At 47.6% G+C, this 17,362-nt stretch overlaps 6 protein-coding genes and 1 long non-coding RNA gene across 7 annotated transcripts; 2 read left to right on the forward strand and 5 right to left on the reverse strand.

The window, feature by feature from the left end:
• Positions 1–2,449: 2,449 nt before the first annotated feature.
• On the reverse strand, positions 2,450–3,369 carry LOC136200135 (uncharacterized). Its single transcript, XM_065990478.1, has 2 exons — positions 3,293–3,369; positions 2,450–3,233 (listed from the first exon to the last, which is right to left on the reverse strand). Exons 1-2 carry the CDS (start codon positions 3,352–3,354, stop codon positions 2,564–2,566), a joined length of 732 nt encoding a protein of 243 aa, XP_065846550.1. The 5' UTR covers positions 3,355–3,369; the 3' UTR covers positions 2,450–2,563.
• Positions 3,370–3,823: 454 nt separating this feature from the next.
• Positions 3,824–4,552, reverse strand: LOC136199981 (growth arrest-specific protein 1 homolog). The gene has a single exon (XM_065990301.1). The coding sequence runs from the start codon at positions 4,550–4,552 to the stop codon at positions 3,824–3,826; it is 729 nt and encodes a 242-aa protein (XP_065846373.1).
• Positions 4,553–5,320: 768 nt separating this feature from the next.
• Positions 5,321–7,454, reverse strand: LOC136200274 (uncharacterized). The gene is made up of 3 exons (XR_010673327.1): positions 5,695–7,454; positions 5,499–5,649; positions 5,321–5,386 (listed from the first exon to the last, which is right to left on the reverse strand). It is a non-coding gene; the product is annotated as an uncharacterized lncRNA (long non-coding RNA).
• Positions 7,227–9,349, forward strand: LOC136200272 (uncharacterized). The gene is made up of 8 exons (XM_065990635.1): positions 7,227–7,316; positions 7,383–7,506; positions 7,588–7,628; positions 7,976–8,132; positions 8,195–8,281; positions 8,343–8,438; positions 8,561–8,958; positions 9,027–9,349. Exons 4-8 carry the CDS (start codon positions 8,053–8,055, stop codon positions 9,212–9,214), a joined length of 849 nt encoding a protein of 282 aa, XP_065846707.1. The 5' UTR covers positions 7,227–7,316; positions 7,383–7,506; positions 7,588–7,628; positions 7,976–8,052; the 3' UTR covers positions 9,215–9,349.
• A 105-nt stretch (positions 9,350–9,454) lies between these two features.
• On the reverse strand, positions 9,455–10,159 carry LOC136200273 (U1 small nuclear ribonucleoprotein C-like). The gene is made up of 4 exons (XM_065990637.1): positions 10,118–10,159; positions 10,018–10,060; positions 9,859–9,967; positions 9,455–9,759 (listed from the first exon to the last, which is right to left on the reverse strand). The coding sequence occupies exons 1-4, from the start codon at positions 10,123–10,125 to the stop codon at positions 9,581–9,583; spliced, it is 339 nt and encodes a 112-aa protein (XP_065846709.1). The 5' UTR covers positions 10,126–10,159; the 3' UTR covers positions 9,455–9,580.
• Positions 10,160–10,383: 224 nt separating this feature from the next.
• LOC136200105 (von Willebrand factor A domain-containing protein 3A-like) lies at positions 10,384–16,670 on the forward strand. Its single transcript, XM_065990440.1, has 36 exons — positions 10,384–10,443; positions 10,503–10,572; positions 10,622–10,749; positions 10,806–10,868; positions 10,920–10,974; positions 11,031–11,132; positions 11,182–11,288; positions 11,340–11,471; positions 11,525–11,633; positions 11,682–11,788; positions 11,842–11,920; positions 12,037–12,077; positions 12,135–12,235; positions 12,294–12,400; positions 12,460–12,537; positions 12,673–12,887; positions 12,941–13,015; positions 13,088–13,182; positions 13,232–13,281; positions 13,328–13,606; positions 13,658–13,702; positions 13,760–13,876; positions 13,928–13,973; positions 14,029–14,109; positions 14,158–14,255; positions 14,307–14,425; positions 14,482–14,515; positions 14,572–14,825; positions 14,884–15,028; positions 15,166–15,222; positions 15,276–15,370; positions 15,426–15,473; positions 15,527–15,664; positions 15,731–15,936; positions 15,996–16,111; positions 16,193–16,670. The coding sequence occupies exons 1-34, from the start codon at positions 10,436–10,438 to the stop codon at positions 15,762–15,764; spliced, it is 3,312 nt and encodes a 1,103-aa protein (XP_065846512.1). The 5' UTR covers positions 10,384–10,435; the 3' UTR covers positions 15,765–15,936; positions 15,996–16,111; positions 16,193–16,670.
• LOC136200122 (uncharacterized) lies at positions 15,437–17,320 on the reverse strand. Its single transcript, XM_065990464.1, has 5 exons — positions 16,984–17,320; positions 16,686–16,937; positions 16,326–16,610; positions 15,858–16,103; positions 15,437–15,801 (listed from the first exon to the last, which is right to left on the reverse strand). The coding sequence occupies exons 1-5, from the start codon at positions 17,282–17,284 to the stop codon at positions 15,770–15,772; spliced, it is 1,116 nt and encodes a 371-aa protein (XP_065846536.1). The 5' UTR covers positions 17,285–17,320; the 3' UTR covers positions 15,437–15,769.
• Between the last annotated feature and the right edge of the window lie 42 nt (positions 17,321–17,362).

The raw sequence follows: 17,362 nt of genomic DNA on the forward strand, positions 1-17,362 counted from the left end.
CATGCCAGGAATTCTGTTCGAGCTCAACGGCGACATTTCAAATCATGCACAAAGAAAGCAAGCAAGCCAGCCAGCAAAAGACAAAAAGCACAAAAAGCGCGCAGTGACGCTGACGCGCAACACGTCAAGTCAAGAAATCAAGCGCGAAGACGTCAAATAAGCAGATAGACTAGAGCGACCACGACGAGCGCGAATGCGGCAATACCTGGAAGAGCTCCTGAACCAGTTGGTTCCTCCGTTCCCGTCGGCACGATCGTTATCAAGCCGCAATCGAGACTCACCGTCTGAAAGTCCTTGCATTCCATGTCGTCCGCTTTGCAATAACACTGGCCCAGCAACGCGCCCACGTTGTTTTGCGCCAGCGGCTCGACTGCACTTCTGCATTCGCTTGTGCACGTCTTGCTCGGATTGCCCGTCCCGTTGCACGAACGAAAGTAAGCTGGCGTGAGGGAAATGCAATCTTCCCTAGAAGCGCAGTATCCCAGAACGTTGTTGCATAGCGGTCGAACTGTCTTCGACAGGCACGTCTTGGAGAAGAGGGTCCGTTCGATGGAGCAACTGACGAACGCGACGTCCGACTCTGAGCACGTACACGTAGAGAAGTCGACTCCAATCGCGTCGAGCAGCAAAGCCGACCACGCGTTTTTGCACGAAGCCGAACACGTAGAGCTGCCTTCCAATTCGGCGAAGCAGTTGGTTCTGTACGCGGAGACAAGACGACTGCAATCGCCGTTGTTTGAGCACGCGGTCAGGAGAGCCGTGCAGTCGGGATCGGCGTGACCTCTTTCGATCGCAAAGAGGAAGAAAAGCGCTGAAAGACGGAAGACGTTTCGCATGTCGTCGCTTGAAAGGTATGGCACTTATGATGAAACCCTTAATTCTAGATCGATGGTGTAAAACACTTCTTGGGAGATGATGAAACACCTCGGGTGGATGGTGAAACCATCTATGGTGAAACCCGTTGATATTTGTATATTTGCGTAAGGGTACAATCTGGTCGCTTGATCGTCTCCGGTATCCCGTGCAGACATGCTAGGGACCGGAGTTGTGCTTGATTTCCTATACTTCTTCAAATTGGAAGCAGCTCAACGCGACACGCCTACTTTCAAGCGGAAAGGGTCTTCACATCCCGTATCGTCCACTTTGCAATCTGGCATATAGGCAATCCATAGCTTATGAAAAAAAACGTATTCAAAAGGCCAGAGAAGTACAGCGTATCATGCTGTCCACGAACGTAAGCCAACCTTCAACAAATTCTCTGTTATCTGTCAGCATCATCGAGCAAGCTGCTGTCAAGTTGGCTTTAGAAGAGACCACAGCCAGGCATTCTGTTCGAGCTCAACGCGACATTTCAAATCATGCACAAAGCAAGCAATCCAGCAAAAAGACAAAAAGCGCGCATTGACGCTGACGCGCAATTAACACGTCAAGTCATCAAGAAAGCAAGCGTGAAGACGTCAAATAAGCAGATAGACTAAAGCGACCACGACGAGCGCAAATGCGGCAATACCTGGAAGGGATCCTGAACCAGTTGGCCCCTCCGTTCCTGTCGGCACGATCGTTATCAAGCCGCAATCGAGACTCACCGTCTGAAAGTCCTTGCATTCCATGTCGTCCGCTTTGCAATAGCACTGGCCCAGTAATGCGCCGACTTCGTTTTGCGCCAGCGGCTCGACTGCACTTCTGCATTCGCTTATGCACGTCTTGTTCGGATTGCCCGTTCCGTTGCATGAACGGAAGTAGGCCGGCATAAGAGAAACGCAATTCGGTCTGGTAGCGCAGTATCCCAGGACGTTGTTGCATAGCGGTTGAATAGTCTTCGACAGGCACGTCTTCGAGAAGAGGGTCCGTTCGATGGAGCAACTGACGAACGCGTCGTCCGACTCTGAGCACGTGCACGTAGAGAAGTCGACTCCAATTGCGTCGAGCAGCAGAGCCGACCACGCGTTTTTGCACGTAGCCGAACACGTGGTAGTGGTAGAGCTGCCTTGAAATTCGGCGAGGCAGTTGGTTCTGTAGGCGGCGGCGAGAGGTCCACAATTGGCGTCGCTTAAACACGTGGTTATGAGAGCCGTGCAGTCGGGATCGGCGTGACCTCTTTCGATCGCAAAGAGGAAGAAAAGCGCTGAAAGACGGAAGACGTTTATGACGTGCATGTCAAACTCGATGAGATAAAACGCTCTGGATGAAACACTTCTGGGAGGATGATGAAACACTTCCTGGTGGACCCTGAACCCGGTAGTTGTATTCAGGTTGATATTTGTGTATTATTAGCACTGGCTCAGCAACGTATAGGCAATCATGGCTTACGAGGAGATCGTAATCCAAAAGTCCAGACTTGAGTACCTGTGCAAAAAGATTTCACTTTCAACAAATTCTTATCTGCCAGCATCATCGAGCAATTTAAGCTGCTGGGATGTTGGCTTTAGGTGAGACGAGACCACAGGTATTCTGTTTGAGCTCAAACGCTACATTTCAATCATGCACAAAGCAAGTGACAGACATAAGATACAGAAACCGCACACAGTGACAAACAACACGCGTCAAATCAAGAAAACAGACGTCAAATAAGCAAATAGACGAGAGCGACCACGACGAGCGCGAACGCGGCGGCACGTGGAAGAGCTGCTGAATCACTTGGTCCCTCCGTTTGCCCTGGCTTCGTCGTTCCCGTTGGCACGATCGTTATCAAGCCGCAATCGTGAGTCACAGTCTGAAAGTCCTTGCATTCCATGTCGTCCGCCTTGCAATAGCACTGGCCCAATAATGCACCGACTTCGTTTTGCGCCAGCGGCTCGACTGCACTTCTGCATTCGCTTATGCACGTCTTGTTCGGATTACCCGTTCCGTTGCACGAACGGAAATAGGCCGGCATAAGAGAAACGCAATTCGATCTAGTAGCGCAGTATCCCAGAACGTTGTTGCATAGCGGTCGAATTGTCTTCATCTCGCACATTTTGGAGTAAAGAGCCCCTTCGGTTGTACACAGGACGTCATCGTCGTCGCACGTGCACGTCGAAAAGCCAGCGGTGTTGGCTACGAGAGCCGTCCACGCGCTGGTGCAGTTGGTTGGGCACGTCGTCGAAAGAACTCCGAAACAGTTTGTTCGGTATGCAGTGGCGAGAGGTCCGCATGTCGCGTCGGCCAAACACGCACTAATGAAAGTCGTGCAGTTCTCGGCACCGTGAACGATTGCAACCGAAAGGGATAGAAGAAGGACAAGACGCTGAACGCTTGTTGCGCGCATATTGTAAGCAAACAGGATGTGCGCTTTCGAAATTGGAATGCTTACTTGAATTGCATTTGCATTCGATTTTCCAACGATGAAGATGCGCAGTAGAAATTCTCTAGCATTTTCTAGGCGCCTTTCTCCAAATCAGCCAACAATTCCGGAATAAGGAGGGAGGCGGTGTAAAAGGTACGGTTCAGGCAGACGGTAGGGGGGCCGCGCCCAATTTTGTTATGCTCTGTGCTCCGGGAACCTGGAAATCGTATCCGTGGGGGGGGGGGGCAATTTGTTATGCTCTGTGCTCCGGGAACCTGGAAACCGTACCCGTAATTTGCACTATAGACAAACAAGCCATATCTCAAAGGGAAAATGTATCAGGATCGAGAGACTGTCACTGGCATCCTCCAAACTGATTATCTAAGCATCATGATGTATGAAACAATAAGACGAAGGGCTCCAACCAATGATTGTCAAGATCAATGTTTTTCAGCCAGCAACAGGACGTAACAACACTACTACAATCTCAGCTGCAGTCGCTCAATTAGCCAGGCAAAAAGCGGTACATTTGACTATACTGTAGAAGTGTAGAGAGCACTAGAGCAGAATCACTAGGCTAAGAGAGACCAGTGCCATCATCAGAAATGCAGCTGGAAACAGAGTAGAAGCAGAATTTGTTGGCTTCACAGTCGGCTGTCCACCGGCGCCTGTCGGTTTGACAGTCACAGGAACAATCAGGCCACAATCCAATGTTATGGTTTTGAAATTGTTGCACTCCGTATCATTTGCTTTGCAGTAGCACGCTCCTAGCAGAGCTCCAACGCTTGTTTTCAGTATCGGTTCGGCTGCCGTTTTGCAATCGCTGATGCATTTCTTGTCTGGATTGCCCGTCCCGTTGCATGAACGAAAGTAGGCCGGCATAAGAGAAACGCAATCTGATCTAGTAGCGCAGTATCCCAGAACGTTGTTGCATATTGGTTGAATTGTCTTCGACAGACACGTTTTGAGGAAAAGAGTCCGTTCGACTGAGCAATCGACGATCGCTACGTCCGACTCTGGGCAAGTACACGTAGCGAAGTCCTTTCCGATCGCGTTGAGCAGCAGAGCCGACCACGCGTTTTTGCACTGATTCGAACACGTTGTAGAGCTGCCTTGCAATTCGGCGAGGCAGTTCGTTCTGTAGGTGCCGACAAGAGGTCCACAATTGGCGTCGCTTGAACAAGTGGTTACGAGAGCCGTGCAGCTGGGATGACCACTGGCGTAACCGCTTCCGATGGCAAAGAGGAAGAAAAGCGCTGAAAGACGAAGGGCGTTTCTAACGTGCATGTTGCGGTTGCGTCGCTCGCGTGAGCTGTGCACGTGAAGCGAGGTCCGGTGTAAGGATATGGATCCTCTGAATGGTTGGGACTTGCTACACCCTACTCCGTCTGCTCTTCTGATTTACACACACATGCACACACACGTATAAAACGTCCAGAGAACAAAGCGCGATTCGTTCTTTTTTCGATTTGGGATTATTCAAGATCTTCTCTTCCAAGCCACGACGGAAGATCGGCGCTGTCGAATTTCCCCGGTCCCATTGGATCATCCACAAACTGGGTTGTAACCGTTCTGGTCTCCTTCCTCGACTGATACCAGCCATCGAGCTTGTCGACATAAAACTTAGTCGTTGCAACCCACTCAGTAGGAGCAGGCAAGTTCCATCGTTTGGTAACCTCTTTCTTTACTCTGTAACCAACGGTTGTTCTCACTCTGATTTCCTCATCGAACGGAGAAGTGGTGTTGGTGAAACTAACAGGAAACTCCCACATGCGACCAATTGTATGTCCGGCGTCACGAGCATCTTTTGCCACTTTGGCACAGCGAGATCCCATCTTTCCGTCTGGGCTCAATGACTGCGTGTACGTAAAGCCGATCTTGCAGAGGAGCCAATGATTCATTTTTGGTTGGCCTTTGAGCTGCGTCATTTCCACGATGTAGATCGTCGGACTTACCTCCTCCTTTCGAATGCGGTAAGGAAGCTTATGTCTTAATGCGTACGTATTCAAACGGTCGATCAGCAAGTCGGTGTTAGGGCTCCAGAACGATCCGCCGTCGAGAGACATGCTTTGCGGAAAGTGAAAGTGCAAGCGTGTTGCGTTATAGCCGCTACGCTAAAGGCTGCAAAAGGAAAGTTCAATGAAAAATTCAAATTATTTTTCATAACTTTCTTTCTACAAGTATGCACGCGTTTTTAATTGCTTAATGGATCAGCTCGAAGTACTGCCTGTACCTGCACGAATTTAATTAATTAAAGCGAGGCGTCCACCGTTGGTCCAATTTCAAATTTTCTCATCCACACTTCATTTCAAAACTGCACTCTAGACTGCCCCAAACAGTTAAAAAACGGTCGCCCAAACACTCGAGAAAAATCGACGTGATTCCTATTGAGGGAGTACAGAGAACAGCAGAGAATGATTTCATCTTACCCGTCTGGTTTTCTGTTGTTGATCTTTCTTCCAGACCTAACATTTGAATTTAAAAAATAATCTGAATTCTCAATCGAGCAAAATTATGAAACGTTTGGACAGAAGTGAGACCCCTTTAATTGTCGCCACGTGGCTGCTGGAAGTTCAAAAATACGTTGTTTGGCCGCTAGATGCGATGGCGAGAAAGCGCTCAAGATTGCAGTTGGACGGCCGGCCCCCGGTATTAGTATTATACTCGGAGAGGCGGGGCCTGATTTGTAACGCAGCTTTACAGCACAATAACGGGCGTCGTTTCGAATCGGGAACCAATGCCAATCAACTGCAAATTCGATTCTGCTATGACTTCGAGCGAAATTTCGTCGCGATTCGGTTTCTATACGAGAGAAAACGGTGAACGGAGGAGGAGCTAACTAAAAATGACATCAGTGTGTGACATCATTGTCTGATGCAAGAGGATAGGCAATACCCTTACCAACAACGAGAAAAGCGCGAAATTGGCCACGAAGAGTGCATTCTATGCCATTCTAGATCGCTACTTGGACACGAAAAAGCGAACGAATACTTGCACGAGCCACGTACAGTCGAGTCAAACGCTCGAATTGACGGAAAAATCGAGAGACGCACAGTAGGCTAAACGGCTACAGGAGTACGCTGCCCGTAGCGTGCCTAAAACATGCAGTCGTTAGAAGGGCCCCCCGTTAGAAGCCAGATTGAGCTCATCACGACGTCGAGGCACACTTGCCCGGACCAGATAAAATGGCTGTCTTTTCATTTCCTCGGCTCTTGTAGCTCACAAAGTCAGTAGAACGGTTCTCTCTTTATTGTACGGTAAGTGCATTTCCTGTTCGCGCATCTACGAAAGAGTGAGGGCCCTCGAGAGGTAAACTCGTTCAGTTGCCTTTTCTTATCGGCAGCCATCCTCATGTCCTCAGTCAAAATAGACGTACTCAGCTAACGGGAGCATCGCGTGATTCGCGTGCTGCTCCCCCAATGCCCAGAATAGGCGTTTGTGCCGCCGCTGATTCGTCCGATAGGACGGCACGTGTGTAATCATAGAAAGACCGCCTACAATCAAGCGTTGGCCTAACTAAAGGATTCTGTCAAATGCCGCGTCTTTCCACCGTGCTCTTATCTCAAGGTGGTCTGCGGTTTCTTTCGAGATTCAAGCCATCTTTTGTGGTGGCGGACGCAAAATTTGCATTACAGTATCAGCTTTTTACTTCTGAAAAAATTTCAAGCAATTTTTGCCGTTATTCGTTTTAGTAAGAGAGGTGCCGTAGAGAGGTGGCTTCTTTTTTCACGCATCAGCACTTGAAAAAATACCCAACGTCCACAAGTGACGAGTCTAGACCGGTTTTGTTTTAGTGGGCTGTGACCGCTTGCTTGCCTGGGCACGTTTTTTTCCCCTAGACGTCAAATGAATTCCAAAAGGCGGGGAGGTGAATGCCAATGCAAAGTATCGTGTATCAGTCTGTTTACTCTAAAATCAGCGACGTTAGTTCGAAGAAACGGAAGAGAATCATTGATTCGCTTGTTGGAGAACAACAGTCCAATCGTCTTCCAACAGGCAATAATGTAAATGTCTCACGCGGCACACTCTTGAGATACGAAGTACCACACAGGTAGACATAGCCACGGGCAATAGGCGATAGTGAATTGGTTCGGGTCTTGAATTTCAATTTGGGCAGCATAACACGTGCCCGGGAAGTTACCCATCCCGTTTCGCAAACACGAGAAACGGGTAGAGAAACGATGCAACGAGAAGAAAGAGTGCACGTTTCTGGATGTGTCAATAGATCCTGTCAGCTTCCGGTAGGTTTTGTAGAAAAGGAATCCCCTTTGGCGTCAGGGTGATGTAATAAAATTGCTTCTGTTATTCTGGTCACTCGCTAGGTGGTCTCCGCGGCGCGACGCGTCACGATAGCGCATTATCGGTGAGTCATGCATTCGCGACGTCGTTTTCGTCGTCGTTCGCGCCCACGTGGGCGCATCTCGCTCACGCCGACGCGCGCGCGCGCGCCGGTCGTCGCTTCGACGACTAGATTCGATTTGTTTATTTACGAATTTCCGACCGTTGATTGACTCGATTACGTATGCGCGTCTCGTGGGGGGCGCGCGACGGCGGAGGCGACGCGAACGACACGCGTTCGCCCGTCTTCCGGGGCGTGACGAGTCGCGTGACGTCGTTTCGACAAACACCCGCCACTTTCGTCCCCTTCCGAGATACGCATTCCATACATATACAAAACAACAAAGAATGCCCCTAATCTGATGTAATTAGGCTCATTCGTGGTAAATTATTCGGCAGCTCTTGCACAAACGCAGAACCGTCCAGTCCGAGTTACCGCACGGATCCCAATGGGTGCCCTCTGGCTACGCGTCGTTATCCTATTATGTTGTACTCTCTCGATCGTATTGGCGGCGCGCCGCCGCGGCAGGTCAGCCCGCGAACGAATCAGCGAGGCTCCGCGCTTGAAACCCTTTATTTTCTCTTTCTCAGCCAATTGAAATGCTACAAGCTGCGCGCGCGAATCGATTTCGTGCTCAAGCCAGTCGTCAAGCACGATTGCAATCACTGCCCGACCAGGCAAGACCGCGAAAGTAAACACGAGGGGGAGCCTCTCTTATTTTTGTGTATCGTCAAACAGTTATCGCCGAACGAAAGTGCGCGTGCTTGAACGCGTCGGCGAACCCATTCTAGAACAAGCACTAAGCGATCGGTACCAGGAAATCATCTCGCCACGGTATGTGCGCAAGAGTCGCGTCCGCCCTCCCCTTTCACCTCCCGCGCGCCGTATCATGTGCTTCGACACGTGCCAGGCGCCGGACTCTTCGATTCGTAACGGCCGCCTCTCTCGTGCCGCAGGTTTCCCAAGCCGTACTTTCGCAACATCGAGTGCGAATGGAATTTCGTCGTGCCATCGCATCATCGAGCCGCGGTCACCTTCAAATCGTTCAATCTCGAAAACTCCCCGGAATGCAAAAACGATTACGTCACCGTCAACGGGAGTCGAACCCCGACCACGCTGTGTGGTTATCACGAGAAAAAGATCAAATTGAAAGGGCTCAAGCGAAAGTTTGTTCAAATTCGCTTTCGAACCGATTCGAGTGAAGCGGGCGAGATGCCGACCCGAATTGGATTCAAAGGATTTTTCGTTGCTATGTTACGAAAGAAATACGATCCCACTCGAGGTCGAAATTTTATCGACTGCAATGGATCGAACCTGTTCTTCGAACGTTACGACGACAATTCGGATTTGGAATGTAAGGAATGCACGCAGTCCGGATGCAAATTCTATTTCTATGCGCTTCTCACATTCCTTTCCAATTAGTGCTTGACAACGGGGACATCAGTAAAACCCTCGACGCCCTTCTAGAAGCGACGCCCAACGACAATCCAGAATTGCTAGAATTCACGAGACAATCTGTCAATGTTGACTGGAGCGTCTTGGAAGATGCCGACCAAGGTCGCGAAAAGGACCAAGGAAGTGGCCAAGGACCGCTCCCGGTTAAAAGCTAGAGTCGTATCACGTATGCTAGGCTAGACTTTAGAAGGGGAGAGGGGAGAGGAATGCACGCTGTGCTGCAATAGATTCTAGCTTGTATCCAGTAAATTGGTTTCGATTGAGTTAATACTTAGACGGTTTCTACTTGAGCCCTAGGGAGACTTGTCACTTCCATTGAAATTGCAGTGGTGAAATCGAGGCCACGCGCAATTCCCAATTGAAAGTGACAGCAACGCGATAGGTACTAATTGTCGTCATGGGAATATTTGCGGCGGAGTCTATTTGTAGATATACTTGTAAACACCACGCATCCACAGACACACACAAACAGTTACGTTGCTACGCTACAAGCAAAATTATCCCTCCTTCGTTTATTTCTATTAATGCATAGGCGGTTGTCCAGGAAAATGCGGCGGCGGAAAATGCATGTGGGGCGGAGGCATTCCCATGCCAGGTCGCATTGGAAGAGGAGGAAGGGGCATACCAGGTAGCATAGGAGGTGCCGGCATACCCGGAAGTGGCGGAGGCGGCAGCATGCCGCCTGCCGTCAGAGCGGCAGCTAAAGAGAAAATTATATATATAGACGTTATAGAGTGCGTGCGAAAAACAAGAAAATTGTTGTTTTTGAAGCGCACGCTATCGGTGAAAGCTTTCTTACTTGTTTGGTTGATTAGGGCTTGCGCTTGGTCTTCCATCCATCGCGTGTAGTAGATTCGGACGTTGTCCTTGTGTTTTCGACCGGAGTTGTGCGTCTTGCGCACGGACGGCTTTGGGAGAGGCGTCAAAATAGGAAAGCGCGCGAGAACGAGTCGCTTACCGAGTCGTGGGTAAGGTACGTATCACAGTAGTCGCAATAGTACCTAAAGCAAAACGCTTCGACGTCGTGCGGCGTTAGGGGGAGATCTAAATTCGCTCACTTTGGCATGGCCGATCCGGGTGTCCTACGAAAGTGACGTAGCACGCTAAGATCTGCGCTGCCTGCCCGCTCTGCCCGCCCGCCCTGTCTGCCCTGGCCTGCCCGTGCCTGCAGCTGCAAGCAGGGGCCTCTAGAGACTTGCAGACCTTGAATTAGTGTCAATTCGCTGTGCAAACACAAGATCCCTGCGCGCAACATCTCGCTCACGTGCCGAGTCAACTAGCCGTTATCCCTGGCGTTAGCCTGCCTAAATTTTGTGCAAAATGCTGTATCTACGTATTGCTGCTGGGCACGCGGGCGGCGTCCGGGTCGAATCGCTATGGTGACGTGAGCGAGAAACATTCGCTTTACCGCGCGTTATAGTTGACGATGTCTCGCGGCTCCAGCGGCGACGACGAATACAAGAGCGACTTCGATGCCACGACGGACGAAGAAACGTCCGATACTGCTCTTCCAGTTTGAAAATTCCTTCGCGAGACGGCGCAAAACTGACTTTCTCACTCAGGAAGGCGACGATTCGCTTCCGTTTCTCGTCATGGAAGAGACGCGAATGAGCGAATGGATTGCTAAGCTCTCTCTAAAGGCAGCCAAGTTAACTCTACAGGACATCCTGCTAAAATGCCGTCCGGACGAGTAAAACGACGAAATATATTCAAAAGGCGCCTCTATTAATTTTTCTTTACACTCAGAGACGATGTTGAAGACGGGGTCGACATAGAAGTGCTCGATCGCGAAAGGGAAAAGCTGAACAGGCAAATTACAAATAGTTTCCTCAAATAATTATTTAGCGACTCTTTTTTTAGATTATTGGGTTTGCATATGGCTAGAAAGCAGTGGCTGTTGTCTGGCAGTCGAAAGGCAATTAAAATTCTGTAGAGTTGATTTTTTTAAAATTTGTACTGTATAATCAATAGACTTTTGGCCAGTTGCACGGACGAAGAGTGGCCGTCATTTTCGACATGTCAATAGGCGTAAATGAATTCGACTTCCTTGAGTCCTATTTACACAACTTGCAGGCAAAGACGATATCCCACACGTAATTATTATCTAATTTTATTTATCAAGGATCTCGTTTTGGATCAGATGAGCAGGAAGGAAATCATTTACCTAGCTGGGATATCAGCCAAATGCACGTCGCCGTGGAACAATTCCGTTGCAGTCAATAGCTCTAGGTAAAAACAAAAGGCAATAATAATTAATTAATAGCATTTTATTGCTTGTAGTGTACGAGCTGCATCGAGTTGGATACGTCGTCAGCGTCCCCGCTGTCGTCGACCTAACGTTCTTTCTGCTCTGCAGCAAGTTTTCCAGCTCTCGACCGACTGGGATTCCATATGTCTCATCCTCGCGTCCACGTGCGTTCTTTATTATTATTTTCATTTTATTTTCAATGTGCATACGTGTGTAGGCCAAGTCAAAAGATTTCCGTTATTCGTGATTTTGTTTGTGAGTCGTTGGCTGGATCGTCGTGCGTCTTTCACGCGTGCGCCTATGCAACCCACGATCCTGATACCATAGTATATACCACTACATGCCATGCAGCAGTTATTATCTCTCCTTGACAGACTTTTCTTCGAGAATTGGCCGATCTCACGTCCGGCACCTTTCACCGTTTTCTCGAAACGTTCGTGGAAAGCCCAGACCTACTTGAAATTGACCAAGAAATATGCAGGTAAGCAGATACATCAACGACGGAAGTTCTTCTTGAGAAATCTCCTTTATTAGAGCGCAGGAGGTTCTTCATACTGTCGACAAGATGCGGTCAGACGGACAGCCAATGTCTCTTTTCCTTCTCGTCAAAGAGGTAACTGAAACTCTTTTAATTTCTTTTTGAGAGGCTCGCCTTTGTTAATTAACAAAGTGCACTCAGTGTTTGCCTGATATCGGTCTAACATATGAAATGATGTAATTTTTCTTTAGCTTTTGAAGGACGGAGAGTGGAATTACAAAGCTTTGCCACTGTGAGGACTCAACAGGGCTGGGGTACTATAAAGAACCGTCAGATGATTTTCCTTTAGCTCCGAGCTGCTTGTCTATCCACTGGAATTCAAATATTCGCGCTCGTTTTTCAAGCAAGCTATGACGTCGCAGCGCTGGCTGCACCAAAACGGATTGCGAGGTTTAATGCGAGTTCTAGTTCTTTCTAAGCATCGATGCATCGTGCACGTTTACCGTAGCCAAACAATTGAGTCTATACCAAGTGCTGGGACCGAATGCCGTACCTCAAATGGACGCTTACGTGCCCATCATCGACAAGACCGTTCGAGCGCACGTTCACGATGACGTAGGAATTTTCAGCGTTGTTCTATACGTTGTTATGCGTAGAAGGTATTTTTTCTCTAGTATATGGCTAAGTTGGTGTGGCACGATGGCTCAATCAGACACGTTCACGTCGATCCTCGCGAGTTGAGAGCATATCAGGTAAGCCTGTGTCTCTTAAGTATGGTTTTGTAGACATACGCTACCATTCCGCGCGTCTTAGGCCCTTTCTTTCTTTCTTTCTTTCTTTCTTTCTTTCTTTCTTTCTTTCCTTAATAACGTAATTTTTTTCTGCAGGGACTTCTTGAAAAGACTGTGAAGACTTTTGAGAAACGGAGCGATTGGCTTTTGTCAGGCAGTCGATCCGTGTTTGGCGTCGTCGCCGAAACGAGAGTCGGACTTCTTGTCGACACGTCGTTCGGCACGTTAGAATCGCTGACGAAATTTCAGGAACACTTTCGTCTCTTTCTGGAAGAGCAGCTGCTAGCGGTCGACTCTTTTGCCATAGCAAAGTAGGAAGAAACAGATAGAAGTATGTACGCACTTGGTTGATCGTTTTACTCAGGTTTGCCAGCGAAGCGGAGCTGTGGAAAGACGGCTTGGTTTGTGTTAGCGAAGCTCTGTTGAATCATCTTTGGAGGTCAGTGAAATAAAGGAGACTAAGCGTATTTATTTGTTCGTCAAAATTTCTGCTGCAATTTTTTCTATTTAGGTGGACTTTGAGTTGGGATTACGGAGGTTCGTGTGATTTGCTCAACGCTCTGAAGATTATGTTGGAGTCAGAAGACGAGAAAATCAATCCGTTTGGTACAGAAATATTAATCAACATATTAGGTCTCACATGCTTTGTATGTAGATCTGGATGCAGTGTACGTAATTCTAAGTGGGCATCCTAATCAGACAAAGGCACGCATAAATATATTGAATCAATGATAGTAAATCTCTCCTGTAGGACGAGGTTCTGTCTTATCTTGACGAACAACTTGCTGGCACCACGCTTCCAATTCACGTCATCTTCTACGACGAGAGAACGCATGTGGATCAACCACGATTGGCGTCAAAAGAATCTCCCAGATACTTCAACGAGATGGGAATGGTAGACTACGCGCAGAGTCTTGCCGAATTGACGGGCGGCCGTTATCATAAGTACAGCGAGACCCTGCTCGTTGAAGGAGACGATTCGACTGCAATTCGCGAGGAAATAGAAAGGACGAAGAGCTACCACGAAAAGGCAATAATACAATACTGATAGCCTCAGTTTTTTTTCTTGACGTGTTCTTAGGCTTCTCAACTACTGGAGCGATGTGAACAAATTAAAAGAAATAGGGTTTGTTGTAATAAACTGCAGGAACTATCTGTTTGGTAATAATCAATTCTCATATAGCTTTTGCTGAGAAACGAAGCATCGTCTCCCGTCTTTGGAGCAGCAGCGTCGCCGACGAAAAGATCTTCGCCGATTCCGAAGGAGCCCAGGGAGACGACATCGTCTCTAGCGAGAAAAGTAAACACAGAGATGAATTCCATGATAAACGTCTGACTTGAGGACTTTCAGACATTCATATCTGAAACATATGCTGAGAAACCATCGTCTTCACTAGGTGGGAATCACTAGCAGTTGAGGCAAGTCAATTAATTATTGATATGTCTCCTTAGTTCGTCCTAAGAGCGCTCCTCAAGCTCAGGCTCGCTACCTGACGCACTTGCACTGCTACACGGGCTTTCGAAATGACAAGAGTGAGAGAGAAACATTACCATACATCGTATATGATATTTTTTTGACAGCTATGTCTATTGATAAATTGGAATTGAGAAAGCCGAAGAGCGTTGACGTCAAAAGTGCGAATATTCCGAACGAAGAAGAGCTATTCAGCAGCAAAAACGTTAGAACGGAACTCGTAGACGTTTCACCTGGCAACGGGAAATTATTTCAGTGGCTAAAGAAGTACGGTCTAAGTCGACTTAATTTGGATTTGGATCGTCTCGTGTCGAGCATGGACAGCGGTCACAAAAGCGAGAAAATTTCAACGCTAGATCAAGAAGTCGGCGCACAGTAAGACATAAGAGTAATAGAGCAAATCTAGATAAAGTGTAATGTTTTTCTTCAAGACATTGCTGTGGCATTCCAATAGTGGCGATCAAGGTACCACATTGGTACCACTACTGTATGTACTACTAATACAGTCTATTTCCTCGTAGGGTGTTTCCAAGCATTTGAGGCTGCGGCCTTTTGAGCTTCTCGCGTATGAGTCACAGCTGAAGAAGGTCATTAGACGATACGAGAAGAGACTCAACTGGCTGGCGTCGGGAAGCTTCGCTATATTCGGATCGGTTGTCGAGAAGCAAATTGTTTTACTTGTCGACGTGTCAGGATCAATGAAACCGAATATAGAACATTTGAAAGTCGCGCTCGCCGCTCTCGTCTGGGAGCAGCTACACGGAAACGAAATTCAGTGGGATATCATTGTGTGTGTTCCTTTTATTGGTTGACACGTGATTCTTATGTTTCAGATTTGATATCGTTTCGTTTGCTTCCGAGTCCTTGGCTTGGCAGGGAAAGACGGTAGAGCCTAGCGAGGACAATTGCAGCGATGCAATCAAATTCATATCCGGATTCCGTGCCGAGGGAAACACTAATACCCTGATGGCTTTGAAGGTAGGTAAAATCTTAGATGCAGATTGTAACGTAGTGCTGGGATATAGCCAGTGTCGTGCATATATCATATCATCTTTATTAATTAGCCATAAGCATGCAGGGTTTGAACTGTCAACCTGATAACTTGTTTTCTCCAGCTTGCTTTTCAAATTTCTGGTGCTACTGGAATCTACTTGATCACGAATGGACGCCCCGTAAGCTGGCTCACGAGCTAATTAAAATTGGAGTAAAAATTCTCGGTTCAAAGGATCACAGTATAGAGAGCGTACTAGAGGCGGTTGGAAAACTGAATGCAGACCGAGGCGTTCGAATCAATACCGTATCCTTTGATTGCAATGATAAGTAAGTTATTTTATATCAGCAGTCTATGCTCTTTACGTAACTGATTGCCTATCAGACAGACTAACGAATTCCTAAAGCAGCTTTCAACTCAGAACAAAGGAAGGTAAATCTTTATACGAATTATTGATTGTCTTAGTCAATGGTACTGTATGGAAGGTTTCATCGATGCGTCCGCGATAACAGGCAGAAAGGAGAAGAGACCCCAACGTCAATGCATCGGGGAGACGACCTTCGCTCTCTGGCAAACGAAGTCCACAAGGCAAAACGGTTTCTATCTGAATCCCAATCCTACAGGTACTGCGTAAAAAATTTAAAATTTTTCGTCCTCCCTCTAACGAATATTACTATTGTAACGGGCAGAGAACTACTATTACCGACTAAGAAGCCAAAATAATCTCATTATGATGCTACAACGGCCTGCCGAATATTTCCTAAACGATAAAGAGCCATTATATCATACAGATTGCCAAAATTATTTCTATTTTACCTGTATTCCACCAGAATCTCATCGTATCAATAACGCGGAGAGTCACAGTGGACGTGAGGACGTCAGAACTGCCGACAAGGTTTCGATCTAATTGGCGTACGCTAGTGAATTGACCCATTGAATGAGTGTCCGCTTTAGTGCACAGACGCGACCCGTAATCGCCTCGGACTACATTATCGTAAGGTTCGTCTTCGCGGTTGTAGAAATCGAGAATGGGATCAGCCGGAGAACGGAACTCAGCAACATCTAAAAAGGTATTATTATACTCTGGCCTATTTCCCTAGGACCCCTCCTCCGCGTTGGGTTCTAAAGGCATTGATTTTTTACTTAATCAGTCCATGCCAAGTCAAGTGGAAGAAAACTCAAGCTACTCTTGCTTATCAGGAATTCTATCCGGATGCCTATCTCCAGGTCATTCACAGAGATCTCTCTCTACTCGCTGCCACTGAATCCCCCCACTTTCTTTACCTATATTGATTCTTGGCATCAATCCAATTTCAATTACCACTATTCCCAGTTTGCTCAAATTTGCGTTGATCATGTCTTCGGCCATGTAGTGAAGAAGATGCAGTACAGCGATGCCGGGAATTTCAAGTGTAGCCATCAGGCTTCCCGTCTCGAGTCGTTTCACTTGGACTTGAGCCATTTTGACTCCGATCAGTGAGGCCAAGACCCTTAGCACCATTTTCTGTTTTTTATTGAATTCGACGTCCGTCAATGCCGGAAATAGGAGAGTCACGTAAGTGGTATTACCTTAGAAAAGAGAGGGCAGGTAATTAGGGAAATTGATAAATTATTGTTGTAACGGTTGACCCATGACGCAAGTACCAATTTTTGCTTTTTTAGGTTCTGGTTCAAAACTTTCATCATCTGTATCCACTAGATTGACGTCAATTTGACTGACTCCATAGCCAAGTTTCTTTGCCAGAAAACCGAGTATAGCCGTTTTGTTTCGCTCAAACTCTCGCTGGCATTCTTTCCCAGCAATAATGAGACACACCCCATCATCGTCACCACCGCCATCCTGATCATCCTCACCACAGCTGTCACTCACATCAACAGCCATACGAGAATTCGCTTCTAAACGAGCTGTTTTATTACTTCTCGTGTACTTCATGCTGCATACCTCTGAGGTATTTGACTATGTAGCGTTGATTGGCTGCTTCCAAGGCACTGCAGAATTTCTCCACGTTGTTTACGCGCCTTGGTAGAATGTCCATCAACAATTTTTTACGTCTGTCCTTTTTCAATTCCATGTGAACGACTTCGTCGTACTCGTCGTCGTCGAGAATCTCCCGTTCGCAAAGACTGTCGAGAAAACGCGTCGACATAAAGTCGACGTTGTTTCCAAGATACACTAGGTGCGGTCGTATGAACGATGTCCAGTCGGCATGCGGATTTACGACACTTTCCACCGCCAGAGCCATCAAAATATACGGGCAAATTGTACGGGACCAGGCGTCGGTTTTTCGGCTCTCTTGGCTCTCCTCGCAGTCGTCCGAAGT

This window comes from Oscarella lobularis, chromosome 2 (genome assembly GCF_947507565.1).
Source record: "Oscarella lobularis chromosome 2, ooOscLobu1.1, whole genome shotgun sequence".
Classification (NCBI taxonomy): Eukaryota; Metazoa; Porifera; class Homoscleromorpha; order Homosclerophorida; family Oscarellidae; genus Oscarella; species Oscarella lobularis.